The 15,259-nt window shown below is 41.5% G+C and overlaps 1 protein-coding gene across 1 annotated transcript; it reads right to left on the reverse strand.

Annotated features, from left to right (window-relative positions):
* Window positions 1–348: 348 nt before the first annotated feature.
* On the reverse strand, window positions 349–12,560 carry LOC119949664 (T cell activation RhoGTPase activating protein). Its single transcript, XM_038771563.1, has 10 exons — window positions 12,484–12,560; window positions 11,872–11,962; window positions 11,708–11,761; window positions 11,225–11,291; window positions 8,785–8,951; window positions 7,556–7,717; window positions 6,847–6,956; window positions 5,260–5,455; window positions 3,984–4,098; window positions 349–2,542 (listed from the first exon to the last, which is right to left on the reverse strand). Exons 2-10 carry the CDS (start codon window positions 11,896–11,898, stop codon window positions 1,287–1,289), a joined length of 2,154 nt encoding a protein of 717 aa, XP_038627491.1. The 5' UTR covers window positions 11,899–11,962; window positions 12,484–12,560; the 3' UTR covers window positions 349–1,286.
* Between the last annotated feature and the right edge of the window lie 2,699 nt (window positions 12,561–15,259).

The raw sequence follows: 15,259 nt of genomic DNA on the forward strand, positions 1-15,259 counted from the left end.
GACCATGCTGCCTCCCAATGATCTCACAGTAATGTTGCAAAAAAAGGAACAGAATTGAGGGCTCCTGGCTTTTAGCCATAGCCCTTGAAGTGAAAAAGAAAAGGAAGTGGAAAGTTATAGCACATTATTCACTTTGACTAGGAGTACCTGGATATATAATGTTTATAAACGTTTCTTATTCTGACTTATAAAACCTTTTTCCAGTTTATACCAAGCCTCAGATGTATCTGATCTGTAGAGTAGAAAACTTTTGTATGTTTACCAGATCCCTCATAAGCACACAACTTGTTGTTAAAGAATGGACAGCAGCATTTTTCAGTGAGAAAGGTGCTCTATTGTAGTGAAATAACAATGAAAGTTGAAAACAATCTCCACCATGCAGTGTTCATACTTCACACCCACAATATAAGATCACTCTGAACTCTAGAGAAACTTGCCATATAAATGAGCATTATTAACTATGATAACACCTTACATTTCCATTCATTTGCCTAAACTTAATGAGAAGGTTTTAAAGGACATTCATCAAAAAGTTTTTATAAATTTAAAGATAAATTTTCTTCTCGGTGTTTATAATAGAGCCTTAAGAGCTTAATTGTTTCAACTTTAATTTTCAGCATTTGCTCTACTTCCTGGCATTCACATGGCAGGTTAAGACCATTCTGTTACTGTCTCTAGACTGGAAGTCCCTTGTGGGCAGGGAACATGTCTGCCAACTCTGTACTGTTCTTTCCCAAGTGCTTAGTACAGTGCTCAGCACATAGTAAGCTCTCAATAAATACCATTGATTGATCGATGAACTTGAAACACGGAACTGTGTTTTCTGGCAGTTTTTTTCTCTCCCATGCATGAACAGATATATTTAAGTGGCTCATCCGTGCTAGATTTCTTATAGAGATTCTTAAATTGCTTGGACAATGTTAAGAAAGGCATGGCTTTTGAAGATACATGCAGAGTGAAGAAAAGAGAAGGTTGCGTATATCTCCAAGAAAACTGCCCTAAGGGCACACAACAACGACATCTAGCAGCATTCAATTCATCTTCCAGTGTGATACTTTATAGACAAAACGTTTCATACACTAGATACATATTGCACAAACTCACATACATATGAATGCCCATTTTAGAAATCAGTTGAGTAGAACTCTTTTTAAGGCTTTTAAACGGTTTCTAAAAAGAGTTTAAGTCTTCAACTTTTAGGAAGTCGAATTTTGAGAGCAATTCACTCCAGGAGTTCTTCCTACCTACCACATTTAAGAAACAAATTCATGCTCGACCAGAGTCTCTTAGACATATGATTCCTTGGCGTATTGGAGTTGGTCAACCTCAAAGATAGGCTGACTGCAGCGTCTAATTAAATAGTCTTGTCTGTTCTTTTGAAAGGACTCAGGCGCGGACCTTAGACGGGACACAATGGCTTTGGGGGTTAAAGTCTCTTGCTCCTTAATTTCCACAGAGGCCCTGGCACAGCCAGCCAGAGCCTGAGCATGCCTTGCTGTAGATAACCTATGGTTACTGAATAGGTCTTTCTGGTCTGAATTTGTTGAGTTCACTCTGGGGTTAGTAAACTGAGTTGGTAGCAAAGCGTCATGATTACTCATAGTGTCTCTCATACTTTGTACAGTCTGACTCCCCGGGGAAGAGATTTCAGGACACAGGCAGTTTCGGACAGCTTCCTCATAGGATGGGGGCTTTCCAGGGCTCTTCTGATTGACGTATTGAAAAATCTCATCGACTGACAGGACTCGGGGCCTTGGTCCATGTCCCAGAGCAGGAATGTTATTAGATTCAGTCCAGATTTCCTGGACAATTCTTCCACAGAGTTGACTTTCCTTCTTGGAGTCTTTCTTCACTGGGTCTTTTCCACATCCCAAGCTTTGGGTTTTGGCTAGCATTTTCTTGCGAGAGGCAAAAGAAAAAGACATGGAGTGCTTTTTGATTTCCCTGGTGGGTTTGCTGTTTTTATCAACAGATTTCACAGTAAAGGACTGATGCCTGGTGAAGAAATGCTTTGAAGGGGAAACTCCCGGAGAGGTTGTAAAGACAGAGCTGTCACCGGAGCTATCCAGGGAACAGCTGGAGGAGGTCTTGGAGGACGATTCTGAGCCTGAAGTGCTGTCCTTTGCTGCAAGGTTCAGTGAGTGTTTGCTTCCCGATTCAACAGCAGGTGAACAGGATGGCGGAAATGACTTTTCCACTTTTTGGTTCTCAACACCAGGGCTGGCCCGGACCACGGTAAAGGCATCCTCACTTTTAGTTAGCTTCTGGCCTTTGATTCCCATCCCCCGGCACTCCTGGGAGGACAGCACGTTTGGCTCTGAGTATCTCCTGTCCAGCTTGCTGAGGGAACTTCTCGGCCTGGGAAAGGAGGAAGAGACCGGCTCCATGTGGGACTGGATCTGACAGAGCCGGCCACCATCCGAGTTTCCGGTAGTTCTTCTGGTCAGCGGGAACTGTGTGTTCGGGGAGATGCTGGAACAGGTGCCAACTTTCTCCAGTTCTGGACCGTTGAACTCAGAGTCATTTTGTGGAATTGAGAGATCTAGGGGATGTGAGAGACCAATCAGACTTTTTTTTTACAGTATTTGTCGAGCCCTTACTATGTACTTAGTAAGTACTAAGCTCTGGAGTGGATACAAGCTAATCAGGTTGGACACAATCCAGGTCCCGCTTGGGGTTCACAGTCTGAAAAATATTGCTAATAATAACAATAATAATAATTGTGGTATTAAGTTCTTACTATGTGCCAGGCTTTGCTGGGGTGGATACAAGCAAATCGGGTTGGTCGTAGTCCCTGCCTCACATAGAGCTCTCCTTCTTAATCCCCATTTTACAGATGAGTTAACTGAGGCCCCGAGTTGGTAAGTGACTTGCCCAAGGTCACACAGCAGACAGGCCCATGTTCTGTCCATTAGACCATGCTACTCCTCAGTGTAAGATATGTAATATAGCTCCCATCGATATTAATAAAGGAGAGTCAGGCACTGTTAGGGTTGCCTCCTGAGTGCCTTTTGATTCACTCCCAGATGGCTCCCAGTCAGTGATTGACTGAGAGATCAAGGGGATTGGGGGCCCATACATAATGTGCATCTCCACTCCTTCACATCTCTCTAGGGGCTGGCTTCAGGTGGTCCTCTTCACCCACAAGACGGGTGCTGTTTCCATCACCCACAAGGCAGGACACAGAAGGGCTGGGATGTAGCCAAGGTCAGAGTGGCCATCGTGGAGGCAGTAAAGACACCAGAGAGCCAGTGACTCTTTGAGGGGTTCTCGTGCCAGGGGGATCTCTCCTTCCCCTCTGTATTTGCCTGACTCTGTGATTCTGAGTGCCGGTACCTGGAACTCTTTTACCCCTGTGCAAAGCACAGGTTTTTAGATAGTCAATAATTATTTTGGTCTGACAAGGATTTTATTGCCCTGGCTCTTAAATGATCTCTATCTGAATCTAGGATTTTCAGATGGAGAGAAATAAGAGAAACTCAATGGCAGAGAGCAATAGGTCTGGAAGAGGACAAAGGACAACAGAAGAATATACTTTTCTACCACTCCTCAAATCGGTAAGTTCATCTTTTATTGATGTTTCATTTTCAAAATGCATTCTTTGGTATTTATTCTGTAATAGTGTCTGCTAATTCTGCTGTATTATACTCTCCCAGGAGCTTAGTACAGTGCTCTGCACATAGTAAGCACTCAACAGACGCAGTTGATTGATAATAGGGGAATGCAGGTCTGGCTAACCTCCTAGACGAAGGTTGGGAATTAACAACTGTCCATCATGGCCTGTCTATGGGAATGGAAGAAAAATTTCTGGTCTTGAAAAAGGCCAGATTTTGAGGCTGGGAGCTTTGTGAAATTGTGTTTTCTAGTGGCACTGTCTGTAAAAAAGGAGTGTTAGGGTTCAGACTGTTGGAAGCACCTCGCTTAATTCTGATGTCTACAGGAGAGTTTGTGAAGCTACAGATAACAAAGAAACAATTTAGTACCTGAATTGTTGACCTGTTCCAGTGAGTCATCCAAAGTTACACTGAGGTGCAGAGGATTCTCATCCCCAAATATTTCAAAGCAGTTGTCAATGAGGAATTCCACCAAGGTGTTCACCTGAATGAACAACACGTACATTATGAGCATCTGAAAACTAGATTTTCCTTGTGCCAATTCTCAACGAAACATGAAAACGTTAGCTCCGTTCCTGTTGTCTAAAGTGAATGTCACATTTTTTATTCTATAATCATGCTTAAAGTAAAAAAAAACAAATGTAGCAGAAGGGTGGCAGGGTGGCCATACTCCCTTGGCGAGTAAGCCTCTGATGGTGGGAGGTCGGGAAGTGGCCAGTCAGCCGCTGAAGGAGCAGCCAGGCACATAGCCCAGGACTTCAGAGTGGAGTAAATTGAAAGGGTCAGGGTGCTAGCTGAGGGCAACCAAAGAGACTGGGTTTGGGGTGGGGGAGCAGGGCCTAGAGGCTAAACCACGGGCCTAGGAGTCTGAAGGACCTGGGTTTTAATTCTGGCTCCACCACTTGTCTGCTGTGAGACCTTGGGCAAGTCACTTCACTTCTCTGGGCCTCAGTAACCTCATCTGTAAAATGGAGATGAAGAGTGTGAGCCCCTTGTGGGACAGGAACCGGGTCCAACCTGATTAACTTGTATCTACTCCAGCGCTTAGCACAGGACTTGGTACGTAGTAAGCACTTAAATTCCACAATTATTATTATTGGGGGCGGGGAAGGCTCACAACAACTTCCACCTTCCCACAGTCACCTATTCTGGGACATTTTTTTGACGGGAGCCGCGTTCTGCCAGGTTCCAGATTACTTTCAGGGGATCATTTTTAACCAATTAGCATACTTATATTTATTATGTGTTGTATTGTACCCACAAACTACTTTCTATTGCTGCTTTCCTTCATCCAGAATTATAACGATTAGAGATGTCTCAGAGAATGGGATTTTAAAAATAGTTGAGATTGTTCCTTCTTAAAGTAGGAGCCAGCTAAGCCATGACTTGTGGCTTTTTCTCAGTTTAATATTACATCAACATCACTGAAGGCAGTTTGACTCATCTCCCACAGCCCTCTGCTGAACACTGAATTGCTGAAAAGATTAGGAATTCCTTTTCACTATGTATTTTATGTACCGCTTTCATCTTGAGTAGAAATGGAGATTTTCAGCAATATTTCTCTGCTTGTCTCTTGAAAGAAAGAAGGGTGTGCAGAGTGGAGAAGATTTGGAACAGCCCAGGCAGGGCTAAAAGATAAACAAACCTTATTGTTCAACTCTTTCTGTGCTTCATAGGAATCACTGTGGTCTTTCTCTAGGGTCAACATGTTGGGTCCTATGCAGATAGCTAAGTTACTTGATGCCATCTTGTTGACTTCTGCATTCTTGCTGATGTGGTTCAGCAAACAGACCAAATGCTTTAACAGCAGAACATTTGGGGTGGGCAGTTTACCAGCCACTCTAGAATTAAAAAAAAAAAAAAAATTCAGAATTAACCGAGGTACAATAACCAGTCTGACTTGAGTTTTAACAAGTTTCAAATCACCCTCCTCATCCTGTCCAACCCATCATTTTTTTTAAATGAATGGCAGGTCTTGTTATCAAAATTGCAAAAGTTTTGTTCAGACTCTTATTGAAAGTTGTTCATCTTTGGAAACTAGATGACCTCAATGCACTGAAGATCCCAGAGGTGAGATCTTTATTAAAACAAAATAATAAAAGCCCTACATTTTGTAAAAAGGGGATCACGGGTTGGGGGAGAAGAGAGACAGTTGCTATGATATTCTGTCCTGAAAGTCTTTCTGCCTCCTTCATTCTTAGCACTGGAAGCAGCATGGCTCAGTGGAAAGAGCCTGGGCTTGGAAGTCAGAGGTCATGGGTTCTAATACCAGCCCCGCCACTGATCAGCTGTGTGACTTAGGGCAAGTCACTTCACTTCTCTGTGCCTCAGTTACCTCATCTGTAAAATGGGGATTAAGACTGTGAGCCCCACGTGGGACAACCTAATTACCTTGTACCTACCCCCGGCACTTAGAACAGTGCTCAGCACATACGTAAGCGCTTGACAAATTCATTCATTCAATCATATTTATTGAGCGCTTACTGTGTGCAGAGCACTGTGACAAATGCCATCATCATCATCACTGGAGGTGTTCCTCACACCGCCTGACTCAAACTGATTTTCTAGGGGCAAAAGCCTCATCTCCTCTTTAGCATTATAGCAACCCTGTAAGAAGGAAAAGTCTTTCTTATAGCATTCCTGGAATTTGCGATAACTAATTATAGAAGATATAACTATTTCAAACTATTTAATTAGTTTAGTCAAAATGGCATAGTAGAAATCATATTTAATCATTTTTGTTTAATCTCTCTGTTGCCCTTTTTTCCAGCCTATAAAATGACAAAACCACATGCCAACTCACTATTTTACAAAGGAAGATTTAACAGGCTGGAGCTTCTCAGTGCTTAAGCTACTTTCTGGGAGATAGTTGGTCACCTACAGAAGCTACATGAACTCTTTTGATACTCTCTAATGTGGAATTCTCAGATTAATCTTGTGACTTTTTAACATAAAAAAGGCTTCAAGACTACCAAAATTAGCTTTAAGGGACTTTGGTCATTTAGGAAGAACATTTAAGAAAGTAGGAAAATGACTGCTTCAGAGTAGATGCCGCTACTTTACGATGCCTAAAATTCCATGTCTTTTAAATGGGTTTTTTAGGACTTTGTCCTTTTCACTAAATATTCTCAATTTACCAGTTGAGTTCCTTCACTAATTGCAAAGGAAACACCTGAGGTGTAGATAGGGAATATGTAGGCTACGTGTCTCCAAGGAACCAGGCCTTACTTACTCTTTCAGCCCTTGGATTCTCTCATTATCCTTTGGCTTCTCAAGGGCGGCCATCCATTCACCAGATAGCTCAGATGAAAGTAGCTTAGCTGGGATGCTTCTGAGAAAGTCCTGGAAGGTGGAAAGGCCTGTTCTTTAGCATCGATCTGTTGTGTCGCAAATACATCCTGGGGCTTTTGATTTTTTAATACGATTCATCATTGTTTCCACAACCCTCGCCTTTGAAATACCACTGTGCCTGCAAGTGCCTGCCTGAGGAGCAATCGATTAATTTTGTATATTGAGTGCTTACTGTGTGCAGAGCACTGTACTAAGCACTTGGGAGAGTATAATATAACAGAGTTGGTAGACAAGTTCCCTGCCCACAATGAGCTTACAGTCTGGAGGGGGAGACAGGCATTAATATAAATAAATGAATTACGGATACATTAAATGAATTACAGATATTTAAGCAGTGTGGCCTAGTGGAAAGAGCGTGGGCCTGGGAGTAAGAGGAGCTGGATTCTAATCCCAGCTCTTCTATTCGTCAGCTGTGTGACTTTGGGCATGTCACTGCACATCTCTGTGATGGAGTTACTTCATCTGTAAAATGGGGATTAAGACTGTGAGCTCCAGGTGGAACAGGGACTGTGTCCAACCTGATTAGCTTGTGCTTACAATTAAAATAAAATAAAATAAAAATACCATTAAAAATGTGTAAAGTGAATTACCTTGAGGACAACAGCCAATAAATGCACAGGTTTGGTTGTCAAGATCACTGTTCCTCCTGAGTTTAGCTCTTCCTTAAGCTCCTTGCGGGCTTTCTCATTCGCCGCTATTCGGAATATCCCTTCAGTCACAGGACCTTTAATGTATAGGATGGTAAGGATCTCCTGTAGGAAGCACATTTGGAGAAATTGAAATAATGTTATTCTTCATCCAAGACATCTTGTTTCTGAATGAGGGTACTTTAGGAAGGCTCTGGATAGACTCTTTAATGGCAACATTTTTTACAATACTAATTGTAGTATTTTTTAAGCAACCACTGGTATTAATTGAGCACTTACTCTGTGCCATGCACTGTACTGAGTGCTGGGGTGTTTCTTTTCAATTTTATGTCCAGGGTTGCAGTAGAAAAGGCTTCATTGCATATATCTGAAAGCTAAGGTAAACACCATTGTAGGACTTTACAGAATTATTTTTAAATCTAATCCAGTTTTAATAAACAGTCGTCTGTAAGTGGTCAGTATACTTCCTTAGGAGATGTTTTTAACGGAGGTAAGAAATAGTAAGCCTCTCAGCTTAGGGACCCCACTGCATCCCATCCTGGTGGAGTGATCATGTAACATTCCTTGTAGACTACGCTGCAATCAGGTTTCTGTTCTCCATTGCTCCAGAGGTGCAGACTTTCAGCATTCGTGGCTTATTAAAGGAACTGGGCATGCAGAAGATCTGCAATGTGGGAGCAAGGTATTGGAAAACAATGAATTTCTAGTTGCTGCTATGAAATTTCCCGATGCCCTCTCCTTGACAAGGGAGGGAACTCTGCAAGAAATAAGGTTGTGGCCTAGCAGAAAGAGCACGGGCCTGGGAATCAGAGGACCTGGGTTCTGATCATGGCTCTTCCACCAGCCTGCTGTGTGACCTTGGACAAGTCATTTAACTCCTCAATGCCTCATCTGTCAAAAGGTATTCAATGTCTTTTCTCCCGGCTATTTGGTCCTTGAGCTCCATGGGGCACAGGAACTGTGACCAACCTGATTAATTTGTATCTACCCCAGCACTTAGAACAGTGCTTGACACATAGGAAGTGCTCGACAAGCATCATAATACAATAACACAAATCAATCGAGGCCAAGAGGTTCAGAGGGAAACTGATAAAGCCATTTTCCAGTTCAGACATTCAAAATAAAGACCTGGATTTTATGTGGGTTGAGTATACAAAGAACTGCCTGCTCACCTGGATTGATTTGGGGAGTAATCCATCCCCCCCACAGATACTTGACAGGGGCCGATCAAAGAGAGGGAACTTGGATTCTGTCTCTGAGGATCCAGGAGCATCAGATGAAGATAAATTCCTTCTCATTGGGAAAGGCCAAGGTAGCACCTTCTTTCTCTTCTTGTTATCTGTGGTCAACAATAATAATAGACAAGTTGGGTGAAATGTTAACATAAACTAAGTGCATTTATATACTGAACAGCAGAGAAGCAGTGTGGTCTAGTAGATAGAGCACAAGCCTGGGAGTCAGAAGGACCTGGGTTCTAGTCCTAGCTCTTCCACTTACCTGCTGTGTGACCTTGGGCAAATCACTTCACTTCTCTGGGCCTCAATTACCTCATCTGTAAATTGGGGATTAAGATTGGGGAGCAGCCCTTTGTGGGACAGGGACTGTGTCCAGTTCGATTTGCTTGTATCCACCCCACTGCTTAGTACATGCCTACCACATATTAAGCACTTAACGAACACCTAAAAAACTCCAAACAAACATAAAAAACTGAAATCCAGCATGTAAACTAAGACAGATCATGCAAAAAAAAACAAGAAAATAGGATAAGCACAAATAAATAAGCACAACCACACAGAAAAAACAACTACATGGCTTCCAAGGCAACGAGCTCAAAACATTCACACCAACAATCTTTTCAAGGTCTCCACCTTTCCTGTTTTCATTCTTCAGTCGGCATCTTGCAAGGTTCTTACAAGACACTACGTGTCACAACAACTGCAGCTTTATCCTATGGATTTTAATTCATTGGGTATTAGTTAAGTGGGAATGCATCGCAATTTATTCATTGGTTTGCCCCTCGGGTGAAAAAAAATCTATTGCTGGTGAAGGAAAGGAAAGAGAAAGAGGAAGACGTTTGCTTAAGGTGACGCTGGGAGGGCCAGCTCAAACGACTGTGATATCGGTTAGCCTGAAGGAGGCACCGTTTCCTGAGGATTTAGCAGCTATGCCACGTGAAATGTTTCTTCCTCCTGCCTTCTGAACACCTGTTAATGTTGAACTTCAACCTTGCCCACTCCTAATGAGAGTTTTAATGTGAGTCTACTCTGGGATTTTATTTTGCCACAAAGCGGAATTGAGCAGAAACTTGTTTCCCACCAGAGAAACTGGGTGCTAGAGTAATAATGATAATAGTGAGGGCATTTGGTAAGGCTTTACATACGCCAGGCACTGTAATAAGTGCTGGGGTGGATAGAAGCGAATTGATTTGGACACAGTCCCTGTCCTGTGTAGGGCTCACGGCCTCAATCCCCATTTTACAAATGAGGTAATTGAGACACAGAGAAATGAAGTGACTTGCCCAAGGTCACACAGCAGACAAGTGCAGAGTTAGAATTAGAAGCCAGGTCCATGCTCTACCCCCTAGGCCATACTGCTTCTCAACTGTTTGGTTTCCCAGTTTTTTAAACGAGGCCAGGCCCTACCCTGGAGGCTCAGATGACCTAGTTTGGCGGCGTCAAAGTCAAATTTGCTATGAAAGATTAAACAAACAAACCATCATCAGAAAATGTTCATTGATATTACCTCCAAAGTATACTTGTAGAACCCGCTCTCAAAAACCTGTATTTAAGAACAAACTTGAATATGAAATATATTTTTCTTGGAAAAAGGAAAGTAAAGAATGTTTCTAGTATCTGGAATTAATTTAGAATCCTAGGCGTGGAACTACATAGATGAGTGTGTGTGTGTGTGGACAGGTATTGTATGTGTATTTAATTGTAAAGCCATCGCAAGGATGGTTAATAGTGACAATAATGGTATTTGTTAAGCCCTTAACTGTGTACCAAGCACCATGGTAGATAGAAACATAATCAAGTTGGACACAGCCCCTGCCCCACGTGAGTTATAGATGAGTAAACTGAAGCACAGAGCAGTTCAGTGGTTTGCCTAAGGTCATTCAAGAGGCAAGTGGCAGAATCGGGATTGGAACCCAAGTCCTCTGACTCCCAGTTATCTTCTCTTGCCATTAGACCACACTGCTTCCCAATTCCACAAGTGGTAGGTTCAGCTTACGCTATACTGTAAAGTATAGTTTCCTTTGGCAGTCTCATAGTTGGTACCATAAGACTTGTTTATTGCCTTTTAAGATCAAAATTACTCTAGAAAAATAGAGAGTGGAGAAATAATTGTGAATTGTGTAACCTAACTGCAGAAAGGTTAAATGGGCTGAAGAACTGAAAAATGAATTCCTAACTCATTGAAGACTGCAGTCATCTAGAGAGAGTAAATAATAAGCAATCCCTTCTTAGAGTCACTTAGATAGCCTGCTATCTAAGTGTTAATGTTCTGCGGTCATTAGAAAAAAAATTTGATAAAACAAATTCCTAGTAAAAGAAAGCTGTTGTGGTTTTGTAAACCCTAAATATGAGAGAACAGTTTGTTTTCAAAACTCACCAATCAGATGGCACATGCCATCTTCACTATCACATGGTGCCATCAGGGAACATTTCTTGAGGTCACCCTAAAAACATATTTATCTGTTAAAAATCAGTTATCAGAGAAACTCCCAAAACAATCACTACACAGAAAGAACCCAGCACCAATGAATCTAAACTACTTTAAGATGACTAAATAATGCATACAATTCAGGAATTAATCTTTGAAATTTGTTACCAATTTTATAGATTAAATTTTGCCATTACATGATTGAATATTGTGTTTTTTCATTAGCTCTATGTGGTCTTGGAATAGGCCTACCAACTCCCAACTCTGTTTATCATACTCTCCCGCTTACTACAGTGCTCTGCACACAGTTATGCACTCAATAAATGCCATCAATCGATTGATTAATTCTAAAGCCCAACTAAGAATAGAATATAAAAGCATTTTCCCTCTGTTGGTCATGGAATAGCATATAACATTTCATTGATCTCCTACCTCTGACTGGCACTCAATCAAAGTCTCCATGTTACTGGAATTTAGTGTTTTTGACTAAAAGAAAAAGCAAAAGAACCAGAGTTAGTGAAAACCTTTCTATTTTGAAATTCAGAACATATTGTGAGTTGATTAAACAGAAACAAACAATTAAAGATGCCACTTACAGCATTGCAACTGCTTAACACCTTCATTAGCTTGCCTGCTCACAGATGGGTCAGCCCTGTATCTCTTGTTGCTTTGCTTTCTTGTGCTTGCCTACAACAAACAGTTGACAAAGACTAGATTACTCCTTAGTCATACACAACAGGCTCTGTCGGGGCTTCCCTGCTAACCTTAGAATTTAAAAATTATTTTGCTCTATGAGAGATATCATTTAAAATCACTCCAACTGTTCCTACATGCCAAAGGGAGAAGCAGAATCTGTTAAAAATGAATTTCCTAAATCATTTATATTTTTACAATTTAAAAAAATATTTATTTAGTACATCCAGACCCTGCACATTTTCTCACTCATAAAACCTTTTTTACATTTCCACGCTGTTGGTTGCAATAAACCAGATGAGCAGATGAAAAACTGCGGCAACTTCATCGCTGCAAAGAAAGTTAAAAATCCCCTGTGCTAATTTTAAACATTCTTAACCTTTGTCTCAATGCTACACATCAGCCCCACATAGCAGCTGATGTTTTCTCTCCTTTGCCTTTTGCAACTGGTCTTAATTAGGCATTTTACTCTAGCCTTTCATATGGTCCTGCACAAATAAATTCATCCAACTTACCCTCTGGGGGTCTCAAGTCAGGGTATTTTCACCTCAAGTGGCTTGAGGGAAAACAGGAGAAACAGCACATGATCCTCTGCTACTACTAATCCATTGACCGAGCAGAAAGAGACTGAACAGTTCTCTTCTCACACATGTGGTTTTATAAGACAAGGGGGAAGCAGGTGGAATTTCACAGTGTAACGGAGACAGGAAGGAGCATCATGGGCTATCACACAGATACGACTAGAATTCTACTTCCTTTTTCCTTATAGGGCAAGTACGGTACTTTTTTATACAATCAAAGTAAACAAAATCTGCAAGCTATTTGGGGTGGAAAAGATGACACAAACTTTGCAGGTAAGGGTTCCACATAAGGTCACGGGTGGGATGCGTGAAGTAGAAATTATGCAAAACTGTCAACAAACACTATCTGGAGTGTGTAAGGGGTAATTTCAGGGATAATTTCAGGTGTCATCCTGTGTAAGGGGTAATTTGAAGTGATGCTCTCTCTGACTACTAGTCATTCAGTCAATCATCAATCAATCAATCAATCAATCAATCGTATTTATTGAGCGCTTACTATGTGCAGAGCACTGTACTAAGCGCTTGGGAAGTACAAATTGGCAACATATAGAGGCAGTCCCTACCCAACAGTGGGCTCACAGTCTAAAAGGGGGAGACAGAGAACAAAACCAAACATACTAACAAAATAAAATAAATAGAATAGATATGTACAAGTAAAATAAATAAATAAATAGAGTACTAAATATGTACAAACATATATACATATATACAGGTGCTGTGGGGAAGGGAAGGAGGTAAGATGGGGGGATGGAGAGGGGGACGAGGGGGAGAGGAAGGAAGGGGCTCAGTCTGGGCTCAGTCATATTTGTTGGGTGCTTGCTGTGTGCAGAGCACTATACTATGCACTTGGGAGAGTACAATACAATAATAAAGGACAGATTCCCTGACTAGTAATAATAATAATTGTGGTAATTTAAGCACAAATTACCATGTGCAGATGTACTAAACACTCGAGAGAGTACAACAGAGTTGGTAGACACGTTCCCATACAAGCAAGCATTTAGTACAGTGCTCTACACACAGTATACTCTCAGTAAGTACGATTGAAATATGACTGAATGAATAGCAATAAGCTATTGCTTCCCCTTTCTCTCCTCCCAAAACAAACATTTTTTTATTTTTTTTTTTGCCAAAATGCAGCCTGGAAGATTGGTGGGAGTGGCAGCAGAGCCATTTAGTTGACAGAGCAACTTTATTTAGTAACCCATTCCACGCTCTGAATGGGGTAGATTGTAAACTTGTCCTCTAGACTGTAAGATCGCTGTGGGCAGGGAATCTTTCTGTTTATTGTTGTATTGTGCTCTCCCTAGCACCTAATATAGTGCTCTGCACACAGTAAGCGCTTAATAAATACCATTGACTTATTACAAAAGGGACCCTAACAGTTGCCTTCTTCAAATCAATCCATGAAATGATTGTGACCTTTGGGTCTATCTTTTGGGATGCACAGTGGGGAAGTGGTTATTTGTTACACATGTATTCACATATACTTCCAGGAGTAAGTTCACTGTGGACAGGGAACGTGTCTATCAACTCTGTTGCATTGTACTCTCTCAAGTGCTTAGTACAGTGCTCTGCACTCAGCAAGAACTCTGTAAATACCACTGATGATAATAACTATCATGCTCTTTAAATAGCTGTCTCCACAATAGAGTGACTCTTGAATAACATGATTTTGCAGAGTAATATTTTGACATAATACAGTAGGCCTTTGTCCACTTTCTTTTGAAAACTCAGAGTCTCTCCTGCTAAACATGGTTTCTGTTGACTAAAGAAACACCCTAAAGTAGTCCCAAATCAGCTTTCCTCTTACAGGACTCTTTCTTTCTGTGCTGATTACCTGCTGATCTTCTTTAGTGCCAGATTTTTTTTTAATGATACCTGCTTAGTGTTTTCTGTGTGCAAAGCACTGTACTAAGTGCTGGGGTACATACAAAATAATCAGGTTCAACATATTCTCTGTCCCACATAGGGCTCACAGTCTAAGAAGAAGGGAGTAGGATTTAATCCCCAATTTTCAGACGAGGTATCTGAGGCCCAGGGAAGTGAAGTGACTTGACCAAGGCTTTAAAGTGGACAAGTGGCAGAGCTTGGATTAGAACCCAGGTCACCTGACTCCCAGACTTATGTTCTTCACACTAAGCCCACGCTGCTTCTCTAATTGCCCAGTCCAGTATTGTGTCAGGAGTTGCAAGAAAGTCATATTGCTAACTGTCTGTCAGAAATACAGGAACCAGATGGATGGCAGTGAAAGGAGATGTCTGCTGAATTAGGCATTAGAGCACTGAACTGGGCAGTCCTGAATAAAACTGAGCAAAAACATACACATTTTCAGGTAAAGTTGCCCTACTCTAGCTATCCTAACCTGTAGCCTGTTCAATATAATGTTCTGCAATGGTCCCTGTTTCAACTGTGTTGCTGGTGTTTTAAGGAAAGGCTCATTAAAATGCTCATCAGAATCTTTTTCTTTTCTACTTTTGAAAACCCAGGAGACTTCTAGAAATATTCCCTAGTTCTTGATGGTTCATTGGCTAATAGAAAAATGATTTCCACTACCCAATTTCACATGAACCCTGCTAGAGGGCTATGCAAGGGCCTTCTGTAGGATAGGAGGGAAGTCTGCAGGTTGGCCTTCTTTGCCACTTATCTTGATGCCTCCCTTCACCTTGGGGAAGGGGTTGGACAGAGCACTGCCAACCCTAAATGACGG

Source organism: Tachyglossus aculeatus, chromosome 2 (genome assembly GCF_015852505.1).
Source record: "Tachyglossus aculeatus isolate mTacAcu1 chromosome 2, mTacAcu1.pri, whole genome shotgun sequence".
In the NCBI taxonomy this organism is placed as follows: domain Eukaryota; kingdom Metazoa; phylum Chordata; class Mammalia; order Monotremata; family Tachyglossidae; genus Tachyglossus; species Tachyglossus aculeatus.